Source organism: Zingiber officinale, unplaced genomic scaffold (genome assembly GCF_018446385.1).
Source record: "Zingiber officinale cultivar Zhangliang unplaced genomic scaffold, Zo_v1.1 ctg133, whole genome shotgun sequence".
NCBI classification, from domain to species: domain Eukaryota; kingdom Viridiplantae; phylum Streptophyta; class Magnoliopsida; order Zingiberales; family Zingiberaceae; genus Zingiber; species Zingiber officinale.
Genome location: NW_024589829.1, coordinates 492,965 through 517,374, shown reverse-complemented (window position 1 = coordinate 517,374; position 24,410 = coordinate 492,965). Strand labels below are relative to the sequence as shown.

The following is a 24,410-nucleotide window of genomic DNA, read 5'->3' as shown; positions in this document are numbered from 1 at the left end:
ATTATCAAATTAAACATGTTCATTAAACTAGCTTTCATGCGCCATAAATAATGATTAATTTGATGGATTTCATTTTCATCTTTCAAATTGTTAGGTGGTGACTAAATAGCATACTTGAGTTGACGTCTAGTTCTAGATGGGGCATTTATATATCATTGCATCGAGAACATTAAAACAAAGAGAAAAACAAAAGTTAGACATTAAACACTAAGGCTCTTATTTTTCTCGATGCAAATTAGCATTGATCCATTCACCTAAAATTATTGACGTTGCTCCACGTTTAAATATATGAAATAATGGTCAATATCATAATTATACAAGGATGAGTTTAAACTTAATATTTCCCACCTAAACGACATCATAACAAGGAAAATTTGCATCCATCTCTAATTACTGCCTTGACAAAGTGAGAAAGAGACTGCTCAGTTACAACTCAAGTCAAAATGAAATTCCAAAGTTTCATTTACCAATACAACTTAGAATAAGTTGATTAACTAACCACACATGTATATGTTTCTGAACTATATCTGATCTGTTGGTCTAATTTTTTAATGAGTTTTTCTCATTAGGTTTAAAAAAATGATTGAATCGACCTGATTAAGATATATAACCCATACAATTACATGAATCATTAATTATTTCTCAAGGTATAGTTAATTTCTGAATTAAGAACATATTTAATTCAAAAACCCTAAAGTCTTAAACATATATCTATACGTATCTGTATTTTATATATTTCAATATGTTATGCAACTGCTGGCAAAAGGAGACAAGAAGCTTTGTTTTGTCATGGATTCCTAACCGTGCCATTTAATAATCAATATAGATGAGACATAAGTCTATGCTTGTTTTTTTTAATAAGAATCACATTTCTATTATATGCTTATTCCATGCATAAAATAATAAACGTGAGTTGGATTTCACATATTAATTAATCTAGGCATGCATGTACTCCAATGAAAAGATTGATCTCAAATTTAACGTTATGAGACATAGAGAAATAATAATGGTAGGCTTTGCAATATGTCAAAATAGAGAGGTGACTAGTTACTTGCATATCTAGGGTAGGTTTAGGTTGATATGGAGAGGGACCCTGTTAGTTCATCACCTAAAGTCTCTCCTCGTGGAATCTTTAATGAATTAACCAAGGGCCGGGGGAAAGGTGGCAGTGGCATGTTTCGATCGTTTATTAAAATAAACTTGTTTATATTGGTTGCGAGTTCGAGTGTGGTCCGGTCGGCCGGCCTTGTTAAACATACAATTCAATGGGTCTATCATCTATGACAATAGGTTGGATGAACTAGTGTGGTAACCATTTTGAGGGCCAATGTGTTTAGATGACCTTCTTTATGGATGGTATGACTTGAACCTACACTCATTCACATATTTGCTATCTAAACTTATTTAGATAATCACTTTGGAATATGTGTGATAGGTTTTCCAAAATGCATATAATTATCTTGGATAGGTGATTTACCTAACCGATATTATAAACCTCCAATGATAAGGTTGGCAATGTCAATTTGTTCGATTATTTGAAAGGCAACCCTTCACAACGAATGGCATTGAATGCCTTTGACATAGGATCAACTTCTTGAGTCAGAGTGTCATTCTAACTTCCAGTAATACTCAAGATCTTACTGTTAATATGATCTATTCGAAAATCGAAGAGACGGAAAGTTGAGATGTGACGTTCACGCTGATCTCCTATGAACTTTGCACGAACCTGCAACACAGATTATGCCAATGCTGAGACAGGTAAAGGGTTCCCGGCGTTGGTCCTCTGACACTCAAGTCAGTCACCAGCGATGAAGTGGAAAGCAGAGCAACAAGAAGACTATAGCACAAATAGTGCATATCGCATGTATTGCGTGCCCTCGCCGATACTCGGACCCCCCTTTATATAGAGCTCCTTAGCGCGCGTGCACGCTTCCCAAGACGAGCATGCTTCTCAAAGCTTTCCCTGAAAAGACTTGTCAGTAAAGTCTCCCTGACATAGTACCTTAACGAGTCGAGCATATCTCTGAAGTGACAGTGAAAGTTTCCGCCGTACGATCTTCTGGCAGTCTATGTCTGATGTCAGCGGCATCAACTCCCAAAAGGATGTTGATGGATATCAATGTACTATACCGCTAGGCCGAGCGGGTTGGCCGCTCAGCCGGTGATTCGCTGCTCTGGCGCCCCGTCCGATCGACCAGAACCTCGATACTCCTTTGTGTGTCTGCTTGACAGAAGGTCCACTCTGCCACTGTCGAGACCTGCTGCCAGGCCGAGCGGGGTAACCGCTCGACAGAAGTCGAATTCTGCACATTAAGCTCTGTTGTCTGGCCAAGCGGGATAACCGCTCGGCTCGGCTTCTGCATATTCTCGAGCATCGGTTGTTTGATTGCTCTTCGTAGCGAAGGCGACGACGGGTCGAAGCCCTTTCCTCGGTTAGGGCATGCTTCGTCTAATCGGCCGATGTCAGCCACGCATTGATCGTCTTGACTTTGACCTCTACCGTAACAATGGGATAAGGCATTTCATCATCACCACATCATGATCGATTGCAGGTGATTCCAGAAATTATTATTAATGCTAGCTGATGGAGGATTTATAGTTGTACATTTTTTTTAACTTGTGGTTTCCTTTGAGGGCTGCAGAAGCCAGCTCAAGAAGATTGTTCATAATGAGGTAGTGGTGAAAAAAAGGCTGTCAAGATGAGTTTACAGGGATTAATTGGAGGATAGAGTTAGGAGGCCTTCACACATGCATAATATATAATTAATTGAGATAATTAATTGTTTATGTTTAGATGAGTAGTACAATGATCATATTCTTATTGTAATTATTACCACTATAATAGTTATGATTATGGTTGGCTAGCGCTTAAAGATTAAGCATCACTTAATTAGTTTGTATCACATGTTAATACAACAGTTTGTTTTAGTTAAACAAGATCATCTTAATCTGACTAATCTCGAAGGTGACCGACCCAACTCCACGTTAGTTTGTACCGGCCATCAAGATAAATTATGAAGTGTAGATAGGTCCTACTTTCTAATTACTTATTGAATTATGATTTATAAGCTAAAATTTAGCAACTCAAGTACATGGTTACTTATCCTCTTGTTTTATCCTGTTTAAATCATAAACTTTTGTATGGTCATTTTGTTTGCATGGCAAAAAATTAAACCCCAAAACTATTACTTTAAGTGCAAAATAACTAACTGGAACCAATCCATTTTTTAGTGTAAATTGTATCAGAATCAATTTGTAAACTTTGTTTAGGCATTCACCACTATATCATGAGAAACTTCAAAGTAAAATATCCAAGGCACAAAGAAACTCAAACAAACTGATTTTAAAGCGATGTATTTTCAAGCTGTGAAATTATATTCTTAGATTGAGAAGGCAGAGGTCACATTGTCTTGGGCAACATTTTGTCCATGCTAATAGTTGTTTGATTTGTAATTGCTAGGAAAGGAAAAAAATCGTGAAATTGTGGGTTCGTATGGATAGAAGAAATAGCTAGGGACGAAAGAAGCTTGTCTCAAATTAAATACAATACACAGTTTTAAAATTATTTTATTAAAATTTCAAGGAAAACCTGGCGATACAATATATGAAATTTCTTTTAAATGGCGAAGGATCAAAAATAGAACGAACTTAATTTGGACTTTTTGGAAGAACGTTCAATTTCGGCTTTTGGAATCAGTGCCGACTTTGATTGTTTCAAATAAAAGCCCCGATAAAAAAAAGGAAAAAAAAAAAGAGAAGCAATCTTTGAAAAAGATGATATAATTTTATGTCTATTCCTTTTTCAAGTGGAGTTTGTGAACCCATGGGCAATAAGTTACTGCATTACTTTGGAGCGATAATGAACCAATAAATATCGTTCCCCTGGATTAATAGCATGTTTAATTAGACGATATCGTCAACAGAGAGTACCAGATGTACCAGATGGGAGTATAAGAAGCAAGGATAGGGACCCACCGGGCAGATATGATCAGTTTGGTCATTGAATTGCAATTTCCAGGGAACAAATGACCACGGTATGTTAATCTAATGTTTATTCCTGAACTGCCACCATTTTTTTTTCTTCTTCAAGTCCGAAGCAGGGAGATCTGGAGAGAGCCAAACAGGAAATGAGAAATAAGCTGTTTGTTTCCGGTTGTGGGTGAACTATAGAGATGCAGCTACCTTTTTTAATAGACATGTACGTGAGGGAAAAGAGAAATACACTTACCGCCTTCAGGATATATAGAGTTGTAGTGCACCTCGGCCCAGAAGCTCAAGAAGATTACTGCATTGGATGAGAACTCGTTAATTGCATTGCACTAAACAAACAAAGCAGAAACTCTATCTTTCGTAAATAAAAAAAAAAAGTTATGAAAATCAGACAGGGCCAGCCCGTTTAACTCCAGACATATGACATTGTCTGGTTCTTCAATCAGATTGGATGTCTAAATGACCTAAGTAACAATTGTTTTTTCTCTAAACCGGTTAGATAAGAATCATAATAGTTTTATAAATCATTCACAAATCTCCAAATTAAAAAGTCCATCCTTATTATCTTCATCTATCTCCACCTTAGTAGTTCATTTCTCATTGAGAAATTAGGATGGTCATATTTTGGTATGATTTTTTGTGCTAATTTTGCAATTGAGAAGGTTAATGAAAGCCGATCCAATTAGTTATCTTGTCCTGATAAGTTCCCAGCTTAATGTGCAATTTACCCAATCAATTATTCCATCAGCGTACCAATGACCTACAGTTTGATTTCTCATCCAGTTTTTATAACTACGCAAAAATGAGAATAAACTTCCCTCTTGTCTTCCAACTGAAGACATTTGCAACATACCTCGCTTGGACTTCTGAGTACCGGGAAGAATCTCAATGTAACATGTGTCCTTGAATGATGTTATCACAAAAATTTTGACTCCATACTGCTAAAGAAAACCATTAGAAAGTATTATAACCAGAGGGATCAAAGTAACAGATAATCAACTATGTCATCCAACTTACGCTAAGAAAAACAGAGTCAACCAACTAAGATATGTCATAGCTTTGGAGAGAGGTAGGAAGGTGACAACATTATTATCATACATAGAACAATTACTCTAAAGGCTTTTCACTTAAAAATATTGAAAGTTAAAACAAATTTGCCTATAATGCTTCATATAAACTAAGAAAAAAGCACAAACAGAAACATAAATGTTGCAATAAATAGAAGCATTCCACCTTAATCATTCCATTGTTCCAAAAACAAAGAGAGATGCATCTGCATCTGTCATAAAGTGGTTTGTATTACACACCGCAAAATGTAACTAGAGGTTTATCCGCATAGTAATAGTCCCGCAGTTCATCAGTAAATCCATTAGACAAAAATATTCTACTTGTACAACCTTAAAAACTTAGTATCACAGAGCCAGTGGATCCATAAGTGTTGTCATAATTCAAGAACAAATCTATAAATTTCCATTCCCACTAATGAATAACTACTTTGGTCAGGATGTCACGAAATCAAACTGATGCAAGGATGAAGAACAATAGATACAACAGATCCAGAAACTGATAGCCTGAGGGAAGAAAAGATAGCATAAAAGAAAGTGAGAGTACCGAATCTGCAGCAGCCTGTAAAGTTACGTGATCACCCCACTCTCCGCTTCTGGTATGACAGTGAAATGAGAGAGAAAATTACTATACTGAACAACTAATAATTACACTTAACATTTTGGATTGAAGAATAAGCCTAATCAAGGGAGAATACTTTGATAACTTCTTGAGATAGTCACCATACTCCATAGGGACATATCCTTCGTAACACTCGGGATGAGATTTGAGCTGGGAAAGGGTAGAGCATACAATTGAAACACTGGAACAGGATGTAGCAGATCAATGCAGCTAGGAATTATTATTAAAAAAATAAGAGTTAACCTGATTAATAACTTGCTGTCTCACAAATTCGTGGTGCTCTGTTGATCGATAGAATTGATCAGATAATGCTCGGAACTAGAGGATGAAGATTTGAACCATGTCAATTCAATTGAAAAGGAGGAAGTGATACCTTTTTATTAAATGCCCTATATGGATGTAAGAAAAGCAAGATATATGCTGAATGATAGCCATTAATATTAAATAATTTGTCTTATTGAATAAATAAGATTCATGGTTGAAATTTTGAACAAGAAACTAAACATATTACAAAAATATTCATTCCATCCCTTATTCTCCTCCTAACTAATTTCACAAAGTTTGGAGTGACCAATCATCTAGATCACTCTACAATTAACATTGTAAAATATTTTTCTCAATCCGTCAGGCATATCTTAATTGTCAAATTTTTCTTGAATAGCTTAGCCGATCAATATGTACCACAATCTCCTAAACTCTTCCAAACTTGGATAGGTATATCATCTGAAATAAAACTTACTGATCTGTATTTTCTGTATAGATATACCAAAAATCATCCTGTGAGTAAGAATAAAACCTTGCATAATTAAAGAATTCTCTGTGATATCATAATATTGTTCCTTGAGTCAATTATTAGACAAAGTTCTTGTATTACATTGGAAACATTGTCTATGTGCTTATTCAACCAATTTTCAATGTTTAAGAAACAATGTCTATAGCACCATTGCTTGTTGAGGTGGATGAATTGGATTGACATAAGAAATAAATGTTATCATTTGTGAACTGAAATTGCCTATATAAGATAAAAATGTGCAGCTAAAAATAGTTAAAAGATGTTCAAAAAAAAAAAACTGCATAGATTTTGTGCTTCAATGGACTAAGACAATCAAAGTCATATAGAAGATTATTCTGTTTATCTATGATTAAAATAATCAGTAGAACTTGTGATCAGCCATCCTAAAGTCTCCTTGTAATATAATTTAATGGCTACATATGTAACTGCCCCTGTTGCTAAGTTGCCTACCAGATTAACCTCAAAAAATGAAAAACAATATACATAAAAAATGGTTCCAGTCAACTGCAATTACAATAAAACTATGAATAACTCCAGGACTGACCTGACAGTTTCCATCTCCTTGGACCTTCAGCTCAACCAAATCATACATGAGTAACCTGAAATAAAATAAATAAACAAAACAGCCAAGGAATAAGAGAAAAAAATATTAGAATATGATGTTCCAGGAACTGTGCATGGAAATCTAGTAGTTAAATAAAACTGATCTTCCTTGAAAATGGAAAAGATTGTTGAAAGTTCTACCATAGTTTCAAATACTACAAATAAATCTCAAAGTACTACTCCAGCAATAAGTTGCAAAGTGAGTTTATTTATATACAAATACTTAAGATGCAAGCTCCTACCATGAAATGATTCACTTAAGCACTCAGACATAATTTTTGATACATTATCATAAGGTACATTGATAGATATAGTTTGTCAGCTATTGTTAAGACATACATCTAAGTATTTTTTTCAAATGTGAAAACTCAGTACCTGTCTATAAGCCTTTGATGATCTGAAATGGCTTCGTCAACTGAAGGAATTTCGCCATTAATTCTAGGAACATGCTGAAAAGCCCAGCTTCAATAAATATGAAGGTTCATAACAAGGAAAAGAGAAAATGACAACTTAATGTCCACATAATGTTTGATTTCTTTGATCGAAAATAACCAACTCTTAACAAATAAAAAAAATCAACAAAAAGGGAAAAGCTTTAGTGGAAGAATATCACCAGTACAAATAGGGATGGGCATAAACCGATCGAACTAAAAAAACCGACCAAACCAAAAAAATCGAACCAGCCAAAAAAAATCGAAGAAACTTTCTTATCGATTTTTTTGGGTCAAATTTTCCAATAACATTTTCACTCTTTCTGAAATATTGGACATATATTTGGGTCTTTAATAATTTACTATATTTTGTGAACTATAGACCACACATTTGAGCCTTTAATGTTTTTTTTTATATTTTTTATATTTAGTAGTAATAAGTTATCTTATTTAATTATTAGAATTATTTCTTTGATATTGGAACAATTTCTTTGAGTGACTTGAGTCTATATTTTGTATTGCATTAATCAAATGATATATCATATTAATATTAGTTTATAATAAAATTTTAGTATTGATTTTTTTTTTATTTTGGTTTTCATTTTAGATGCAAACTGATCATTTTAATCTAATGTTAGTTTTCTTTTTCTTTAAAACTAATTTTTGCAATTCACACAAAATTAGTTCAATTAAGTACTAAAATCGTATATAATTGACCGAAAAGAAATGAATCGAACCATAATAAAAAACGGTTTGGTTTCGGACCAAATATTTTCAAATTGAAAACCGAAAAACCGAACTATGGTAGAGCAAACCAAACCAAACAGACTGACGCCCACCCCTAAGTACAATCAGTCAAAGAAATAGTACTGACCCAGAATTCAAATACCATAGTGACTAAAGACCTGTAACTAAATATTGAACAAATGCTATTGAAAGAATTATCAACATAAATATCATTACTGGACTTTATTTTCGCTGTAATTAGGTTCAAGAATCTAAGTGTTAATCCATTCTACATTTTTTTGTTATTTAATAGATTGCAATTAAAATTTCACATTTGCATTTGCATTTGTGAAATCACACCCTTCAATTCAGGAAGGATGAAAACAAAGAAATCACACGGTGCACACTAATGATAGTAATTCTAATAATACTTTTTTAAATTTACTTGATTATTAATTAGAGATAACAAGATGACTATTAAATGATATAAACTATTTAACTTACCGGAATTGAGACCATTTGATTCAACCTTTTACCAACTTCACCATCAATTTCCAAATAATCATCAGTTAATTCCAATGTCCCTTGCACTTCTTCGTAAGAATTTTTGCCAGCACTAGAACATGAGCTGGAGGCTTCAGTATCATCCCCCTCATCATGATTACTCTCATTGCCTGAATAAGGATGAAAAATCATCATGACAAGTTTGTAAACTATATCATCACCAACTATACAATCATCCTCTAACCTGAAAGGTAACTTCCTGTACAAGGTCCAAACCAATCTTGTGCAAGAACAGATACTTGCAAGCATTTTTCTTCATGAGTAGAGCCTGAAGCTTCAGCAACAGCTAGTTGAGAAAGTTCTTCTTGAAGAGCATGTGCAATAATCTCATCATTCTCAACAATTATACATTCTGTACCAATGTTAGCATGTCCAACATAACCATTATCATAGAAATCAGAATCTTGTTGGGTGTTGACTCCACAGTATGGTGAAACAGAAAACAGATCGCAATTAAGAAAGTCAAAACCCCAACGATGAATTTCAGAATCTTGCTCGTACATAATCATTGGATATGAGTATTTACTATCTGTGGTGTAAAATGTTCTGATATGACACCTAATAAAGTGGTGTCAATCTCTGGAAATTTCTATCCATAATATGAAACTCTCTCAGCTGAAAATGCATGAGAATACTGCTGTTAATATGCAAACATTTTACTAGTCAAATAGAAAGAAATTAGACCATGTCATCAAATGAAATTAATTCATCTAAGCATAGAATTTTTTTTTAAAAGGAAAAAATAAATAATGTGACATTTTACTATTCCAGCAGTATCAATTCATAGAATTAGAAAAAAAATCTCCAGTTAGTCTTGAAGGTGCGATGCTGCCTTGTTTTATGCAAATAAAGGTTTGATATTTTATTTAACAGACTAATGTGGTTTGACAATTTAAATATTCTAGCAAGTAGCAATATCAACTTTCATAATTGGAAAAGAAGTCTCTATTTAAATATTACAGGTGTCATTAGGGGCGAGTATTTGGTTAAAATCGAACCGAACAAATTTTTTTTTTAATAAACCAAACCGAACCAATTTTCAATAAAAACTGAATAAACCAAACCGAATTTTCAATAAAACCGAATCAAACAAACAGAATAAACTATTTTTTTCTAAAAATTCGGTTGGCTTAATAAAAATTCGGTTCGGTCTAAAATTTAGGGTCTAGAAAACCAATTTGGTTCAAAAATTCAATCTATTCGGTTTAACCGAATAAGAATTTTCCAAACCGAACTCAAACAGAATAAACCAAATTAACCGATTTTTTAGAAAAAAATGAATTTCTGAATAAACTGAACCGAATTTTTAAATTCGGCCGATTTGATTGATTTGTTCAGTTTAACCGAACTTTTACTCACCCCTAGGTGCCGTGCTCACTAGATAATGAAACCAGACTTCCATTTCTTAATATTCTATCAGTATCAATGCATTGAAATGAAAAAAAAAGTTAATTTCAGTGCAATTAAAATAAAAATTCAATAAAATTAATTAGGTAGAAGTCTAGAAGGGAGAACAATTCAGTGTGTCATGCCAATGCAAATAATCATGGAAAAGGGTCCATTGGGTTCATTTCTTCATACATAAATAACCATTGAGTTTGCACGACCTCACATAAATCTTCCCAATCGAAATTGGTTGTTAACTTAGAAATAATTAATAAACTTGTTTTTCATATAAAAATAATAATTGCATTCCAAAATCCCAATCTATTACAACTAATCAAACAGATAGCTTTCCTTGTGCCCATTGTCAATACACAAATTTAACAGTTGGAAATTCATTGTTGCATATCATCCACATTCTCCGTTCCTAGGTCCATATCATCGATACGACAGAGAAAGTGGCTAAAGAGTGTGGAGCAAATACAAAAGCGTAGTGAGGGCATGGAAAACAAAATGACTGGACACGATGAAATTGAACAAAATGTCAATTGAAGAATCACTAAACCTGACAAAATCATATCGTACGAGACAAGTGCCGATCGATTGTGATAGCGCCAAAGAACAACAAATTGGTAAATATAAGATCTATTCTCGCAAGCAAAAAAATCTAATACAAATGAATTCTCAATAAAAAACGAAGAAAGATACGACATTAAGATCAATCGAAAAGAGAAAACCAAACTAAAGGTAGGCTGACAAATAAAATGCTTAAACCCAAATCCATATGTTTTATGTAAGATCGTGCAAAAATTCAATCAGATCGCTATCGTTCACTATAACTTACATAACATCAGAGAGAACGGAGAACAGATCGAAGTAAGCGGCTTAACGAAACGGCAATAGATAGACAAGACGAGGAGGAGGGAGAGAGTGGGAGGGACGAATCTTGCGGACGTCACGGGTTAAATAAGCCCAATTGAAACGGCGTGGCCGCAGGCTACTTTTATTTTTACGGAGGTGAATCGTTGACCGTCGATTAGGCGACGTACCCGATCGTGACCGTCGATTGGAACAAGAATAGGACGGCGGGTGTCTGCCTGCTTCGGGAGGAGGAGAGCGCTGCTGCCGCGCTCTGTTTGCTTCTATCACGGGGGGAATCTCCGCCTTAGCTCCACCGTCTGACGGCAGTCAGCCACGGGCCCGCCGCCGCTGGCCGATTCCGGAGGCGAGTTCCTGCGATCGCCTTCGACAGCAAGGGATCCGCGTGAGGACGAGCGGCCCCCACGCTGATCGAACCGGCTTTCAAGCACCGTCTGTGTAATTAAATTCTGATCGCAACGGACAAGTTTGGTCAGACCGGGTCCGTTCAGACTCTAATCGGAGATGCCAGCGTGACGTCAGTTGATTCGTAAGCTTGACAATTCAGATGGGAAAATAGAATTAAAAAAAATTGGATTTGATTATTGTTTTATTTCAACTCATTATATTTAATTTAAACGTACGCTTCATATGATTAATTTTTAGAATAATCTCAACAGTAATTTGTTTTTTTTTAAAAAATAGCACTCTTTAACCATCTCGAACCAATTACTCAGTCAATATGAACGTGTTGGATATTAAGAAGAAGACAAGAGATGTTATACTCTATATCGACCACGCACCAGCAGAGCAACCAATCATAATCAGTCCTATACTGACAAGAGGACGGTCCTGTTGCTATACCCAGCCGCCGCGGCCTGTTCCGTTCGTTCTCGCCGGAGATCTCCTCCAGCGACCGCCCTTTCGATTCTGGCACCAGACTTGAGCAGGATGCAGGATGCAGCCTGCGAGCAGGAACAATGATTTCCTCACCTTGATCCCAGGTGGGTACTCCTCGTCAGTCTTCGCGGGGTCCGGGCTCTTCGCCAGGTACAGGGACAGGAACGCCCCCACCATCGCCCCCAGATTTCCCGCCGCGGTCGGGATACCTCGGCACGTCGACCTCAGCCTCGCTGGGAAGATTTCCGCCGGCACGATGAATCATGAAGGTCGTTCTGTTGGGCCCAAAATTAGCGAAGGAGAAGATGAATCGTACATGACGATGAAACCGACATGGTTCCGCTGTGGTCCAGTGGTGGAAGGGTACCTACCGCGAGGCCGAGCATGAAGGCGATCATCGTGAAGAATCCCAGCACCTGGATAGCGAAATGGCCAAGCACATCGATGAGCGCCACCGTGAACGAATAGCCCGGCACGATGCCGCAGAGTGCGACTAGAGTTTGCAATGGCGCGATGCGGTAAACCTCGCCGAGCGCGCTAGTGGTGGCTGCATTGGGGATCGACCCGACAGCCCTAAAGATATCCTTTGGGAACAAGTTCTGGGTGTAGAAGGCGATTTCGAGGAGGAACCAGGTGGAGGCGGTGCCCAGTAGGTGCATCCCATGGCAGTGGAGGAACCCCCTCGAAAACACCCCGAAGTAGCTCGACGTAATGCCACCTCCACCTTGAGGAGGTTGGTGACGAGCAGGGACAGCGTCGACATGGTAGCAGTCTAGTAGATGCGGACGACCGAGGAGCTTGGTGATGAGAGAAATGCAGAAAAGGTCGTAGGCATCGGTAAAGAAGCCCATGTCGGCGATGACAATGGCTGTGAAGTGGTACCATTGCGTCTTCGCAATGTCCAGGGCGCTCAACACTTGGAGCTGCTGCGGTTGTGGCTGCAGCCTGCAGCTTCTCTTCCTGCGCCAAGCTTGATACTGAGCACGTTTCCTCTGGATTCTTCTCAACAAATGCGAAGCTTGTGCTAACCAATTCAAGGAAGAGTGATCTCTGAAACAAAACTTGGAACGGAGTGAAGTGTGCAGACGTGTCTTGATGAACAGAAGATCACAGACAACAGAAATTGGAACTCAGATCTGCAGGTTTCCACCCAAAATAGTTGAACAATTCGACATTAAGTGATTGAGATCAAGATTTCCATAAGAAAATGTGAATCTTTAGTGCAGAAAAATAAATAAAAGAGCGCCCATTTTATTCATATAAATAAAAGAACTTCCCATTTAAAAAAAAATATTAAAAGAATACCCCACTTATTTTGTACAAAACAGTAGTTGTTAGTTATGAATCCAATAGCCAATCAATGAAAAAAAATAGCACATCAAACATGAAATGGTAATTAAAAATCACCGATACACCTCACTTTGAGTTGAGGGGACAGATCCTTATGCTGCATCGACACCACATCACATCATGCACGTCCTCATCCTTTTTCCTTCCGTGTTACATTCCAAATCACCACCACCAGTCCAGATCAGAAAGGAATAGCAATCTATTTACTCACTGAACACACAGATCAGAAACAAATAAAGATGGCCATAATGAAAATAACATCGCATAGGCACAGTAGGCTGCTAAAATTTTGCTAGCACACCGTCAAAAGTTGTAGCTTTAGATTTTGCTAATTTTTCTCTAGTGGTATGATGTCAGAGTATTGCAAGCTGCGATTGCTTATATTGTGTTGCTTCTTTTCTTGACAGACTTTCTACTTCTCTGCAAATAAATCTTTCTTTTCACCGGTCTTCATTTAGAGGCACTAACCTAAACCAGCATTTCTTATCAAATTCATTCAACCAGTTATCAGCAGACAGAGCAAGTAAAGCTATCGAGATTGAAGACATGTCAGAGTAGCACCAAACTTCAACCAAAGAGATTTCAACAAACAACTGACAACCAAATAATAAGTTTGGTATTTGGTTGCATCTTCTTCCTCAATATGCAAAGATTAGTATAAAAAAAATCAGTTTTCAGAATATTTATCAAAAGACTTGACTTTCTTACTGCATTTCCATTTGCCATTTTCAAGCATCATCAAGCAGAATAGTATTAGATAGCTACTTTTACCACTCTTTACGCTGTGCTTAACTGCTCATTGTCTCACGCATGACGGTATACATGAGAACCCCATTCACGCGTTGAGTAGCAAAGAGGAGGCCTCTCCATAGGCCTATTATTTAGTATAATTATACTCCTACAATCTCGTCATTGAACGTTCTTAAAATTAGGGTGAGCGAGTTACCTTTTGCTTACCTAAAGCCATCAACTGGTGCACTTCCAAATGAGCTCTGAAGCATTCCGTGATTCTACATCGAACTCATCTCCGCTGCCTCTGCCGCCGCCGCAGATTGCCAGCTTCCCCATTCTCGCCATATCAGTCGCTGGAATCCTGGCCACCTCCATCCTCCTCCTGATCTGCTACGTCTTCGTCATAAAATGCTCCCTTAACGAGCACCACTTCCACCGCCGCCGCCGGGGACACGGCCACTCAACCTCCCTTTCACCTGCCGCCGATCAACTCGGGGTCGCCGAATCCACCATACGCGAAATCCCGACGCTTCGCTACCGACAGCAAAGGGTCGGCGCGGCAGAGTGCGCCGTCTGCCTCAGCGAGTTCCAGGAACAGGAGAGGATCAAGCTGCTTCCGAACTGCCGCCATTTCTTCCACATAGATTGCATTGACACATGGCTTCAATCCAACGCCAATTGCCCGCTCTGCAGGGGAAGCATCGTGGCTCCGATTCCACTCCATCCTCTCGCCTTGACATTGGCTCTGCAACTGGGTCATCCTCATGACGTGGTTCTACAAATAAGAGATGAAGAAAGAAAGATCGAGTTTTCAGGGAGCAGAGGAGATGAATGCATTGATGCGGGGAAGAAGGAGGAGAAGCTCCGCTTGCAACCCTTGAGGAGGTCCTTCTCTGCGGATTCTTCCGGGGACATGCTGCTTCACGTGGCACTGCAGAGGATCTTGCAGAAAAGCTCGAACGAGGAGAGCAGCTTCGGCGGCGGAAGATCCCGGTGATCTTTGTCGTCGTTTGGCCGGAGCTCGCGCCGTTGTGCTCTTCCTCTGCAAGTGGAGTTATTTCAGAGGTTTTGGAACAGGGTTTGAGCGGTAGTTTATGTGAATTGAAAATGAAGAATTGGAAATCTTCTACGTTCAATCTACCAACAAAACTCAGCTCATAATTTCTACTTTTTCCTTGTTAAGTAATTTGAAAATTTTCTTGTTGTAAAATATGGATTTTGGTCGACTCTCAACTGATTGAGTGGGAGATGACGCACTCTGTTTTGACGAGTTGGATTATGGACTTTAAACCCGAGTCCATGATTAACAGGTCGGATCAAGAATGATCTGACCGCATCCATGAGGCTTATAATAACGACGAGGGAGTTAAATGGCCGTTAGATCAAGGCATTGTGTGTGGTCCACTTAATTGCGAATCTCAGCCGTTGAACGCGTGCAGGGGTAATTCCGTGATTCCACGGCCTCGGCCTCGTCGATTAAAGTCGAGGTGGCAAATCCCGTTCTTCTCGTCGGCCATCTCCTCTTCCTCCTCCGAAACGGCGATCGATCTCCGAGCCACCGACGCTTCGATGGGGTTCGTTTCGTTCGCGGGGAGAGTCCTCTTCGCCTGTCTTCCTCCTCTCAGTCTACCAAGAGTACGCTTCGTCCTCCCCCTCTCCCCCTTTCTTTCGACTTCAGATCATCTCGTTTCTGGTGCTTTCAGCTACTCTTGTTTAGAGAGATAGGTTTTTCACGTTTACAATTGATGTTCTTCACATTTACGGTCGGGGTTCCTGCATTGGATCGTTCTGTAACTGTTCGTGGAAATGAGTTCCCGTTTTGATTAATACCTGCCTTGTTGTTTGCTTTGATAAGAAATTGGATGCTGTTAGCTAGATTAGTACTTCTTGTTATTTGGCCATTCGGTGTTACTTAACATGAAATATGTTTCAATGAGAAAGCGAGTAGTTCATTTTGCGTGGTATGTACGAATGTCTTAGATAGGATTCTATCTATTCTTGTTCTTACAACATTCACATCTTTAATTTGTAGGGTTTTATTTTCAATCTAACAACCACAACTTTTATTGTCGTTGGGTTGTCCTCTATAGTTTGTTCTCACTCCAGTTCGCCGTTGTCTATAAAGAGAATAAACTGACATTACCATGAAACTTCCGTGCCAAAGTGTTCATTGTTGAATTGTAATTCAAACTATTCCCTTCCCTTGAGTTTTTTAGTCCCACATTGCCAAGCTAAGAACTTTGGAAGGCCTTATATATGGAACCCTTCCATCCTTGCTTAGCAATGATAAGGGGGCCTACACGCATGCGCGGGCCAAGCTCAAATTGTTGGATCGAACGCGAGCGGTTGTCGGATCTTGGGAGGATTTTGCCGGAGAGCCTTTGCACCGTGGGCGGCAATCAATTCTCTAAAGACAGTCGGCACGTCCGACGCTTCGACCGGAGATACACAATTTCTTAACCCTTTGCTGTTATTAAAGTTTATTGCATGCTCGTCGTATATTAGTGCAATTAAATATTACTGTTTTAGCATAATTAGTTCTATTACAGTTATTACATTCATTAGGTTCTAATTTTCTTCTTGGAAAGTGTTGGAATTTAGTTTAATCATTGAATTATTCTTCACCTTTCAGAGTTCCTATTTTAATTGGTTTTTTGCATATTGTTTATTGAAAGATTTGGTGGTGATTAAGCACATTTAAAAGATTGCAAAGTGACTCATGGTATTCATAGCTTGTAGGATTTCGTAGTTTTTGTATAAGGAGCATAAAAATGGTTTGTTCTGATACTTTTTATGAACATCTGCTAGTGCTACAATTCAAATAGTTAAACATACTTAATTTACTGCATTTCAATTGCTTGGTCATGTTTCTACCTTTGGTTTCACTGCTTATAATTTGTTAGTTATTTGATTACATATGGCTCAATGGAGGAGGATTCATATTGCTAACCCCAAATAGTTGGGACATAAACTTAGGCTCCATTTAGTAAGATTGACAATATGAAGGAATCATGGAAAGTGACGTTAAAGATGCACAAACTAATAGAGCTCCATATGTAATTTTGTTATTCTTTCTCTCTCCCCTTCCCTTTTTCCGCAAGGAAGAGGGAATGACCACAAAATTACACATAGAGCTCTATAATTTATGGAAATGCATCGCAGGTCACCTGACTCAATGCAAAGGGCCACTGTGATGGGTGAAGTCCCCCGTGATTTACCTCCCTTTTAAATCACACGAGGCAGTCCTGGATGGGGTCACTGGTGAGGGTTAATTACCTCTTACTGCAATTTATGTACAACTTCTTATCACTTTCCCTTCTCTTCTTCATATCTTCTATCCAAGAATTGGACACTAGGAAGTGCTTATTTTCATGACAGTTTTCATCTAATACTCAAATTGGTCAGCATTGATCTTCTGTTTTCAGGGTAATTGAATTTGGTGTTGATGGTGGACCAACAGCCAAGCTTCTTGCTTCAAAATATGATGCTTTTGCGAATCATGTCACCTTACATCTAGATGTAAAAATCCTGGAAGTTGATGTAGGAATGCTCCCCTTTCGAAGTTTGTACTTTGTACTCAGCAATTGAATCGTAGTTGATTAATATCCATGAAATTGCATCTTTTCTCCTTGCTTTCAGATGAAACATGTAGTTTCTGCTGCCATAGCTATTAAAGGGCTTGGTGGTCTTCTATTCATCTTCAGCAGTTCCTTTGGAGCGTATCTTCTGGTCAGTAAATGTTTTCTTTGTTGCCACTATTCAATAATAGCCTTTAGTCTTGTTTCTCGTTGTAAGAGCAAGAATCAAACTGTTAGCAAAAATTTTAAGATAAGCTTTAGAATTTTGATACTGCATAATTTTAATCAGCAATTGAGGTTGTCCTTCCTAAATGGAGGGATATCATTCATGTAATTGCACCTAAATAGATGAGACACGGTTTGATGATGATGGTAACAACTGAATTATTGTCTTCCTTGCAGTTGCTTTACCTGACTTTCGTGACCCCATCTTGTTCGACTTCTACAACTACGACATTCAAAAGCCAGAATTTGTAGAACTTTTTGCCATGTTCACACAGGTTCAATTATATCATGCGTACAAACATATACACATCATCTAACAACCTGCCAAAATAATAAACTATCAGTCTCACACATTGAGATTCTATCTTTGGCTGCAGAATTTGGCTCTATCTGGTGCATTACTCTTCTTCCTCGGCATGAAGAACTCGATTCCCAGGCAGAAGAGTACCAGGACAGTCTGATGGATTGGTGGAACCAAAAACTAAGTGTACCAGGTGTTTGAGCTTACACGTCCTTGAAAAACACTTTTCTATATCCTTTTCAAGTTCAACTTTCTGTATTCGTACGGTCGTACCAATTTTTCCCTTTAATTTTCTTGCATTTAGTTTATTACATGAGAATGACGGTTTAATTTAATTTCACTGTTGCTATTCTCTTGCACATTTTTTTAAATCACAATCAAAATGCTGAAACTTCATGTTGCAATCGCTTCTGGACTTGATGTTTTTTACCACCCCTACCCCTGAGTGTCGCCAAATTAGTGATGCGTTAGCGTTACCATCTGCCCAACTAAAACAAGATTGATCATCCATATTTATATTCCTTAATCAATGACTTCCTCACCAAAATTTGTATCCTATTCTGGTGAGATGTTTGGATAAAGATATATATAGAAGAAAGATGTGAGAATCCTTTTTTATTTTTTTCTAGCCCAACCCAAGAGTTGAAGTCTTATGAACAAACCGTCACTTTAGCGGTCTCTCCAAGCAGTTTTCTACTATTTGAAAGAGGTCACTTTAGCGGTCTCTCCAAGCAGTTTTCTACTATTTGAAAGAGGATAAATTATGGAGGACATTTGTCCTATATAAGCTATGGGAAAATTCTGTTGGGAATGAGTTGAAGTCCTGCATATGCTGAAAGATTACTGTTTTAATAACTCGAAATAATTATGCACCAGCTTAAATCAAGAACGTATTATTGTTCAAAATGTTATATGTAACCTATGTATTTATTTTTTTGAACCGATTAATTTGGTAGGTAGGTTGGGAATGAGTTGAAGTCCTGCATATGCTGAAAGATTATTGTTTTAATAACTCGAAATAATTATGCACCAGCTTAAATCAAGAACGTATTATTGTTCAAAATGTTATATATAACCTATGTATTTATTTTTTTGAACCGATTAATTTGACAGGTGATCGATCTTATAAAAGTTTCTCACTATTAGATTAAATTCGGAAGTGCGGAGGACGCATCGCTTCATGATCACCGTCCCATGATTGTGTCTTGTTAAAGGAAATTAATTTCAAAACGTTATAATGACCTATCCATCCATACAGACAATAAAGAAAATTCAAATAATGTTCTTATTGTGCTTTGGTGGTAAAACTGAAGTCGTTATCTTAGTAGTCGCGACCCTCTAAAGCGGCCTCACATTTGAAAGAGAGTAAATCATAATAACTTATTCAATTTAGTAGTCGCACTAATATTTCTTTATTCTTATCGTATTTTTTTAATCAATATCAGATATCTAATTCTTTGAAACGGCTAAATTAGAGATCGGCTCGACTCATAAAAATTTCTCATCGATCATCAAGATAAATCGAAATGTACTTATAGAGGCTCCTCATTCTTAGGTTCACTTCTCACTAGAGAAAAAATCTTCTATAATGTGTCATAGCTGAGATTCAAATCTTATATCTCTTACTTATTCATCATAGGGCCTAATTATTACATCATTACATGGGGCAAAAGAATTTAAATTATCGATCTTTTATAGCAAAAGATGATTGCGCTCATTGTATATGTATTTCACAGTTTATTTTCAAGCTATGTGCACGGGTAAATTATGAGATTAATTTATAATCAATTGTCAAATGATTATATGATAGGAGTTTTTTTTTCGAGGAGGTGTATCCATCGAAAATTAACCCTCATTTTATTATAATAAAATTAGCATTTTTTAGTCAATTGGGCACCGTATATTGTAAAAAAAGTGATTTGCTCGTGCCAACGCTCCCGTCAATCTGTCTTTAGATCAACACGGAGGAGATAAATCACGGATGACTACTAACTATTAATACAGATGGTCAAAACATAAAAAAAAATATGTTCGAATAAACCGAATTTCGATCCTAAAATCTTCTATGATAATACTTCATCAACTACCACCCCGCCCCGCCGCAGCCCGGGAGGACGTTATGACTTTATGGCAAGTGGTGGTGCAATGTTCCCGGCAATTTCTAAGAAGGTTCCATGATACGCTGCAGCTACCTCCGTTACCTGCCACCAAGATTAAAAACCAAAGCCATGGTCAAAACCAGAGTTTCCCACCTTAAGAAGTTAAGCTACGAGGTGGGGGCGCTACTGAACCTATTTACAATTCAGTATTTTATTGGGCTTTTGTCGGCCCATCAGTGACATTCTTTTGGTTGATATTTTATAAAACAAATCAGGTCAGTATATGTTTGGATACATACAACAATAATAAAATTTGAAAAATAAATATACATTTATTTGTTACTGAAATCTATCTTTAATAAAATTCACAATACATAGTTGATTAACACTTTATTTTTAAAAAAACAAAAAATACTTTGCAAAAGTTATAATTTAATTCCATTTTTAATTTGGTTTGAAATGTTACTTAGGCTTTCTGTGAACCTCTTAATTGTTATATTGGCTAGATACTTTATACTTTACTTCATGAAATTAAACACCTTTTATTTTACTTTTCAGCTAAATAAAATTAACAAAAACTAAAAGGGACCGACAAGAGGTCCCTTTTATTTACAGGACTGCAAAAAGTTAATCCCAACCTACATCATGTAAATATAAAAACAGAAACCCATTTTTCTTTTTTGAAAAAAAAAACCTCAAGTCTTCACCTGGAAATCTCATGAAAACCTGAGTTGCGACCACATGATCCCAACTGATTTACTCTCAAAATTTCATGAGATTCGATTTCAAAATCCCTCCATGTAAGTTTTGTTTGCTACATCATACCAACAAGGCAGTCACAAACTAACCCCATTCCTTTATATTAATCTTTACATGCCTGATTTTTTTTTTTTTTTCACATAATAGTCGTTTATGAAACTCACATTTGCAAATTGTACGCAGTAATGCTGAGACCACTACTGAGAAGTACACAAATTTACTGCAACAAAAAAAGTGCATTGTCCCTACTTACAATTAACTAACGGAAGGGCTTCTTTGAAGAGAATCAGTGGATAAGAGCTCCCTGTAATCTTTACGAATGTTCCATAACATCTCTCCACAACTCTTCATGGCGGGTCTATTTTGCCGGGCAGGAGCTAAACATCGAGAAGCTAGCTCAAGGATTTTCTCCACGGCCAGAGTATTTGCTGGTGTGCGTGGAAGAACCGGGTCTAAAATTTCAATTGCTTTCCCGCCTCTAAATTTCTTCATTGCCTGTTTCCAGAATTAGGATAAGGTTTAGGTCATAAGTGAATAGTGTTGAAAGAAAACATCTCAAAAGAGGGAATCGGGAAGTGATGCAAGGTAGAAACTCGACCATTAATCATGCAACCCTAAAAGAGATTGTTTAAGCATGCTTACATATCAAGAAGGTCGTCCATCTAAGTGTCTTGACAATTTGGATTGGAATTGTTGTTCCATTAAAAACACTAAAAGGACTAAATCAGGAAGGCCTAGTTACAATCCACTTGAATTGCTCTGTGTTTGAAGAAAATTTCAGAAATAGCAGTTATCTATAAGATTATCTTCATAAAAAATCCATCCTGTACTACAACCATGAAGTGGCTTTTCTTCAAAGATGCCTAGAATGGTTTCTCTACTCCAGTCAGAGATAAAATGCTTCTTGAACATGTTTAAAAATTAGAGGTCTCTACCTAGCTATCTTGGCATTTTGGATTAACTCGGGCTCCCTTTGAGGCTATAACAAATGGATAGAAGATCTTAATTCCCATTGTCCTTTCAATGAGTATGCTTTCTAGTAATGCAACTTTAGAAAATTAAATTACTTGTGAAATGGAGGAAAAGAAAACATGTACCCAATTTGAAGTTACTCGCTCCCTGAGATCTCTATTCCGCTCTATTGGATGCCGTGCGGAGATTAATTCCACTAACAAGACACCGAATGAGAAGACATCGCTTCTGTCTGTTAGATGAAAAGTTCTAAGGTACTCTGGATCTAAATAACCAGCAGTGCCTTTTACTTGGGTGGAGATGTGTGTAACTCCAGCTTCATTTACACCCAGTCTAGCAAAGCCAAAATCAGAAACCTTGGCACGGAGGTTATCGGTAAGAAGAATATTAGATGACTTAATATCTCTGTGGATAATGGGGTGATCTGCATCAATAACACATCAAAGGAAAATGCAAAGTGTAAAGTAGATGCAATAATACATAGATTATGCAAGTTAGCTTTACAGCTAATTAATAGATAACATTTTTGAATCTTTAAAAATATATAATAATGTTATCTTCAACTGTAGCTTGCTGAATCTGTGAATCTAGCTTAAATGGAAGTGGCAGACGCATAACAATTCCCTAATGGATATTTGAAGTATACTTTCAGAAGATGAATATTTCAGAATAGTAGTTTATTGGGAAGTCTAAACTGCATTTGTATAGGAAAGAAGCAACCGAATCATTTATTTATGATCTGGAATCAATACCTGCGTACATGTGAAGATATGTAACAGCATGAGTTACATCAACTGCGATATCAAGTCTGGATGCAAGGTCAAGATAGTTTCCTTGAATACCTGCATTTTAAAAAGCAAATGTTAAGATGCAGCGGATGGCCCCCAAGGCCCCAACATTTATATGCAAAGTCAATTGATGAACCAACGCTAAACTAGCATATTTAATTTTTATCATTAGAAGTTGATAGTGAAGTAGGAAAAAGGGAAGAAGAAATATATAATTACCATCAAGATGTTGTCTTAGAGTGCCATTAGGCACATATTCAATAATAACCACTCGCTCATCATTCTCTTCCAAATAACCAAAGTATCTGACCAAATTTAGGTGTTCAACTTGTCCTAGTATTTTGATCTCACTACGGAATTCCACACTTAAATGACTGTTGGAAATGGTCTGCACAAATCAAAAAACTTCAAGTTCCACATTTATCTCAGGTTGCCCAATGAACTGAAATGGTCGGAAGGAATTCTCTAACCTTTTTGGCACGCTTAACTGCAATCAGAGTGCCGTCATCAAGCATCCCCTTGTAAACTATCCCAAACCCTCCTTGCCCAATCCTTAGCATCGGGGAAAAGTTCTTAGTTGCTTTCAAGATCTCCTCCATGGTGAACTTTGCCGTCCCACTTTCTTTCCGCCATGGTGAATCACTTCCTTGGTATCGCCTTAGATTACCATGCAAGCGATGAACTGGAGTTACTGTAAAATAAGACTATTTTAGAGTTTTATCACTTAGTTCACTATTGGATTCGATTTCAGCATTTTTTAAATAAATAATAATCTTTAAAAAAACAATCTTTACCGGAGTCATTCCACCCAAATTCCTATTTGAGAACTCCTCAATGACCAATTTAAGGAATACAAAAGGTAAGGATCTCCAATTGGTGATAACTTCATGAAAGAATTAGGGATTTTAATAAAATCTGAAGGCAGAAGTAATGATTTTCAAAGATTTCTTCTCAGTTTCGAGCACATGCCAAAAAAAAAAAAAAAGCAAATCGAGCTCAGGTATGGGATTGCAACGCATACAAAACAACAAAAATACACTATTTCAGGAAAAAAAAATTGAACCGTTAATCTGGAGGAGAAGGCGAGAATTGAAGATCAAAGCAGCGGAGAAGTTAATTACCATAAGGAGATCCGAGGCTTCGACTAAACTTGCCACTCGACGACGCAGCATCGGTCGTGGAGGAGGAAAAGAAAGATATGATCGCCCTGATCAACTCCTTCATAGGGTTTTTCCTCTTGGCCGCCGTCGTCCCTCGGCCAGGCGTCGCGAACGGCGAAGCGAAGGAAGCAGCGGAGCTCCGCTCGGTCGCCCATCGATCCGGCGTCGATTCGAAGGAAGCACGATGGCCAGACGAGGCCGTAGAGTTCCTGGACGGGTTACTCGATCCCGATTTCCTCCGCATCGAGGCAGCGGGTGCCGGCGATCGCTCCTACGGAACCAGTGGAGAGACTAGTCGCCAGCAGTTTGAAGTTGCGTGGTCCCTCGACGAATTAATAGCGAGTCTTAGCTAACGGATCGTCTCCAGAGGCGCTTTTATTTTTAACGCATCTCAACCGCGCCACGCTCATCTCGACCGTGCGATCTGGGACGCATCGCCAACCAGAATTGGACAGAATTGGAGTTTATATTAAAATTTTGGGATTTTTTTTAATACAGCAGGAAATAGGAAT

General features: G+C 37.6%; 4 protein-coding genes and 1 pseudogene across 7 annotated transcripts; 2 read left to right on the top strand and 3 right to left on the bottom strand.

Annotated features, from left to right (window-relative positions):
• Positions 1-3,860: 3,860 nt before the first annotated feature.
• LOC122036104 (OVARIAN TUMOR DOMAIN-containing deubiquitinating enzyme 9-like) lies at positions 3,861-11,492 on the bottom strand. Of its 4 annotated transcripts, none has more exons than XM_042595310.1 (11): positions 11,226-11,492; positions 8,978-9,408; positions 8,734-8,903; positions 7,448-7,521; positions 7,014-7,068; positions 5,920-5,994; positions 5,753-5,826; positions 5,602-5,650; positions 4,844-4,931; positions 4,229-4,285; positions 3,861-4,106 (listed from the first exon to the last, which is right to left on the bottom strand). In XM_042595310.1, exons 2-11 carry the CDS (start codon positions 9,300-9,302, stop codon positions 4,045-4,047), a joined length of 1,029 nt encoding a protein of 342 aa, XP_042451244.1. In that variant the 5' UTR covers positions 9,303-9,408; positions 11,226-11,492; the 3' UTR covers positions 3,861-4,044. The 4 variants fall into 4 exon arrangements, with proteins under 4 accessions (XP_042451244.1, XP_042451246.1, XP_042451245.1 ...); XM_042595312.1 differs by having other exon boundaries at positions 4,844-4,928; XM_042595311.1 differs by lacking the exon at positions 11,226-11,492 and adding an exon at positions 11,021-11,212.
• Positions 11,493-11,749: 257 nt separating this feature from the next.
• On the bottom strand, positions 11,750-13,498 carry LOC122036126 (inorganic phosphate transporter 1-6-like). The gene is made up of 2 exons (XM_042595340.1): positions 12,306-13,498; positions 11,750-12,209 (listed from the first exon to the last, which is right to left on the bottom strand). Exons 1-2 carry the CDS (start codon positions 12,783-12,785, stop codon positions 12,159-12,161), a joined length of 531 nt encoding a protein of 176 aa, XP_042451274.1. The 5' UTR covers positions 12,786-13,498; the 3' UTR covers positions 11,750-12,158.
• Positions 13,499-14,125: 627 nt separating this feature from the next.
• Positions 14,126-15,226, top strand: LOC122036132 (RING-H2 finger protein ATL1-like). The gene has a single exon (XM_042595349.1). The coding sequence runs from the start codon at positions 14,270-14,272 to the stop codon at positions 15,011-15,013; it is 744 nt and encodes a 247-aa protein (XP_042451283.1). The 5' UTR covers positions 14,126-14,269; the 3' UTR covers positions 15,014-15,226.
• Positions 15,227-15,532: 306 nt separating this feature from the next.
• On the top strand, positions 15,533-18,481 carry LOC122036125 (annotated as a pseudogene).
• A 2,574-nt stretch (positions 18,482-21,055) lies between these two features.
• Positions 21,056-24,227, bottom strand: LOC122036139 (calmodulin-binding receptor-like cytoplasmic kinase 2). The gene is made up of 6 exons (XM_042595356.1): positions 23,860-24,227; positions 23,209-23,429; positions 22,958-23,126; positions 22,703-22,792; positions 22,076-22,374; positions 21,056-21,473 (listed from the first exon to the last, which is right to left on the bottom strand). The coding sequence occupies exons 1-6, from the start codon at positions 24,140-24,142 to the stop codon at positions 21,234-21,236; spliced, it is 1,302 nt and encodes a 433-aa protein (XP_042451290.1). The 5' UTR covers positions 24,143-24,227; the 3' UTR covers positions 21,056-21,233.
• Positions 24,228-24,410: the final 183 nt, after the last annotated feature.

What these genes read in the sequence shown, in the direction of transcription:
- LOC122036132 (XM_042595349.1), top strand. Translation starts at nt 14,270, where the DNA reads ATGAGCTCTGAAGCATTCCGTGATTCTACATCGAACTCATCTCCGCTG.
- LOC122036139 (XM_042595356.1), bottom strand. Translation starts at nt 24,142, where the DNA reads ATGCGGAGGAAATCGGGATCGAGTAACCCGTCCAGGAACTCTACGGCC. An exon ending in AAGCCTCGGATCTCCTTATG is followed by an intron (nt 23,430 to 23,859) that starts GTAATTAACTTC and finishes CTTATTTTACAG; the next exon opens with TAACTCCAGTTCATCGCTTG. An exon ending in AGCGAGTAACTTCAAATTGG is followed by an intron (nt 21,474 to 22,075) that starts GTACATGTTTTC and finishes TTCTGGAAACAG; the next exon opens with GCAATGAAGAAATTTAGAGG.
- LOC122036104 (XM_042595310.1), bottom strand. Translation starts at nt 9,302, where the DNA reads ATGATTATGTACGAGCAAGATTCTGAAATTCATCGTTGGGGTTTTGAC. An exon ending in CATCAAAGGCTTATAGACAG is followed by an intron (nt 7,069 to 7,447) that starts GTACTGAGTTTT and finishes ATTTTATTTCAG; the next exon opens with GTTACTCATGTATGATTTGG. An exon ending in GACAGCAAGTTATTAATCAG is followed by an intron (nt 5,827 to 5,919) that starts GTTAACTCTTAT and finishes ACCCTTTCCCAG; the next exon opens with CTCAAATCTCATCCCGAGTG.
- LOC122036126 (XM_042595340.1), bottom strand. Translation starts at nt 12,785, where the DNA reads ATGGGCTTCTTTACCGATGCCTACGACCTTTTCTGCATTTCTCTCATC. An exon ending in CCTTCATGCTCGGCCTCGCG is followed by an intron (nt 12,210 to 12,305) that starts GTAGGTACCCTT and finishes TGGGCCCAACAG; the next exon opens with AACGACCTTCATGATTCATC.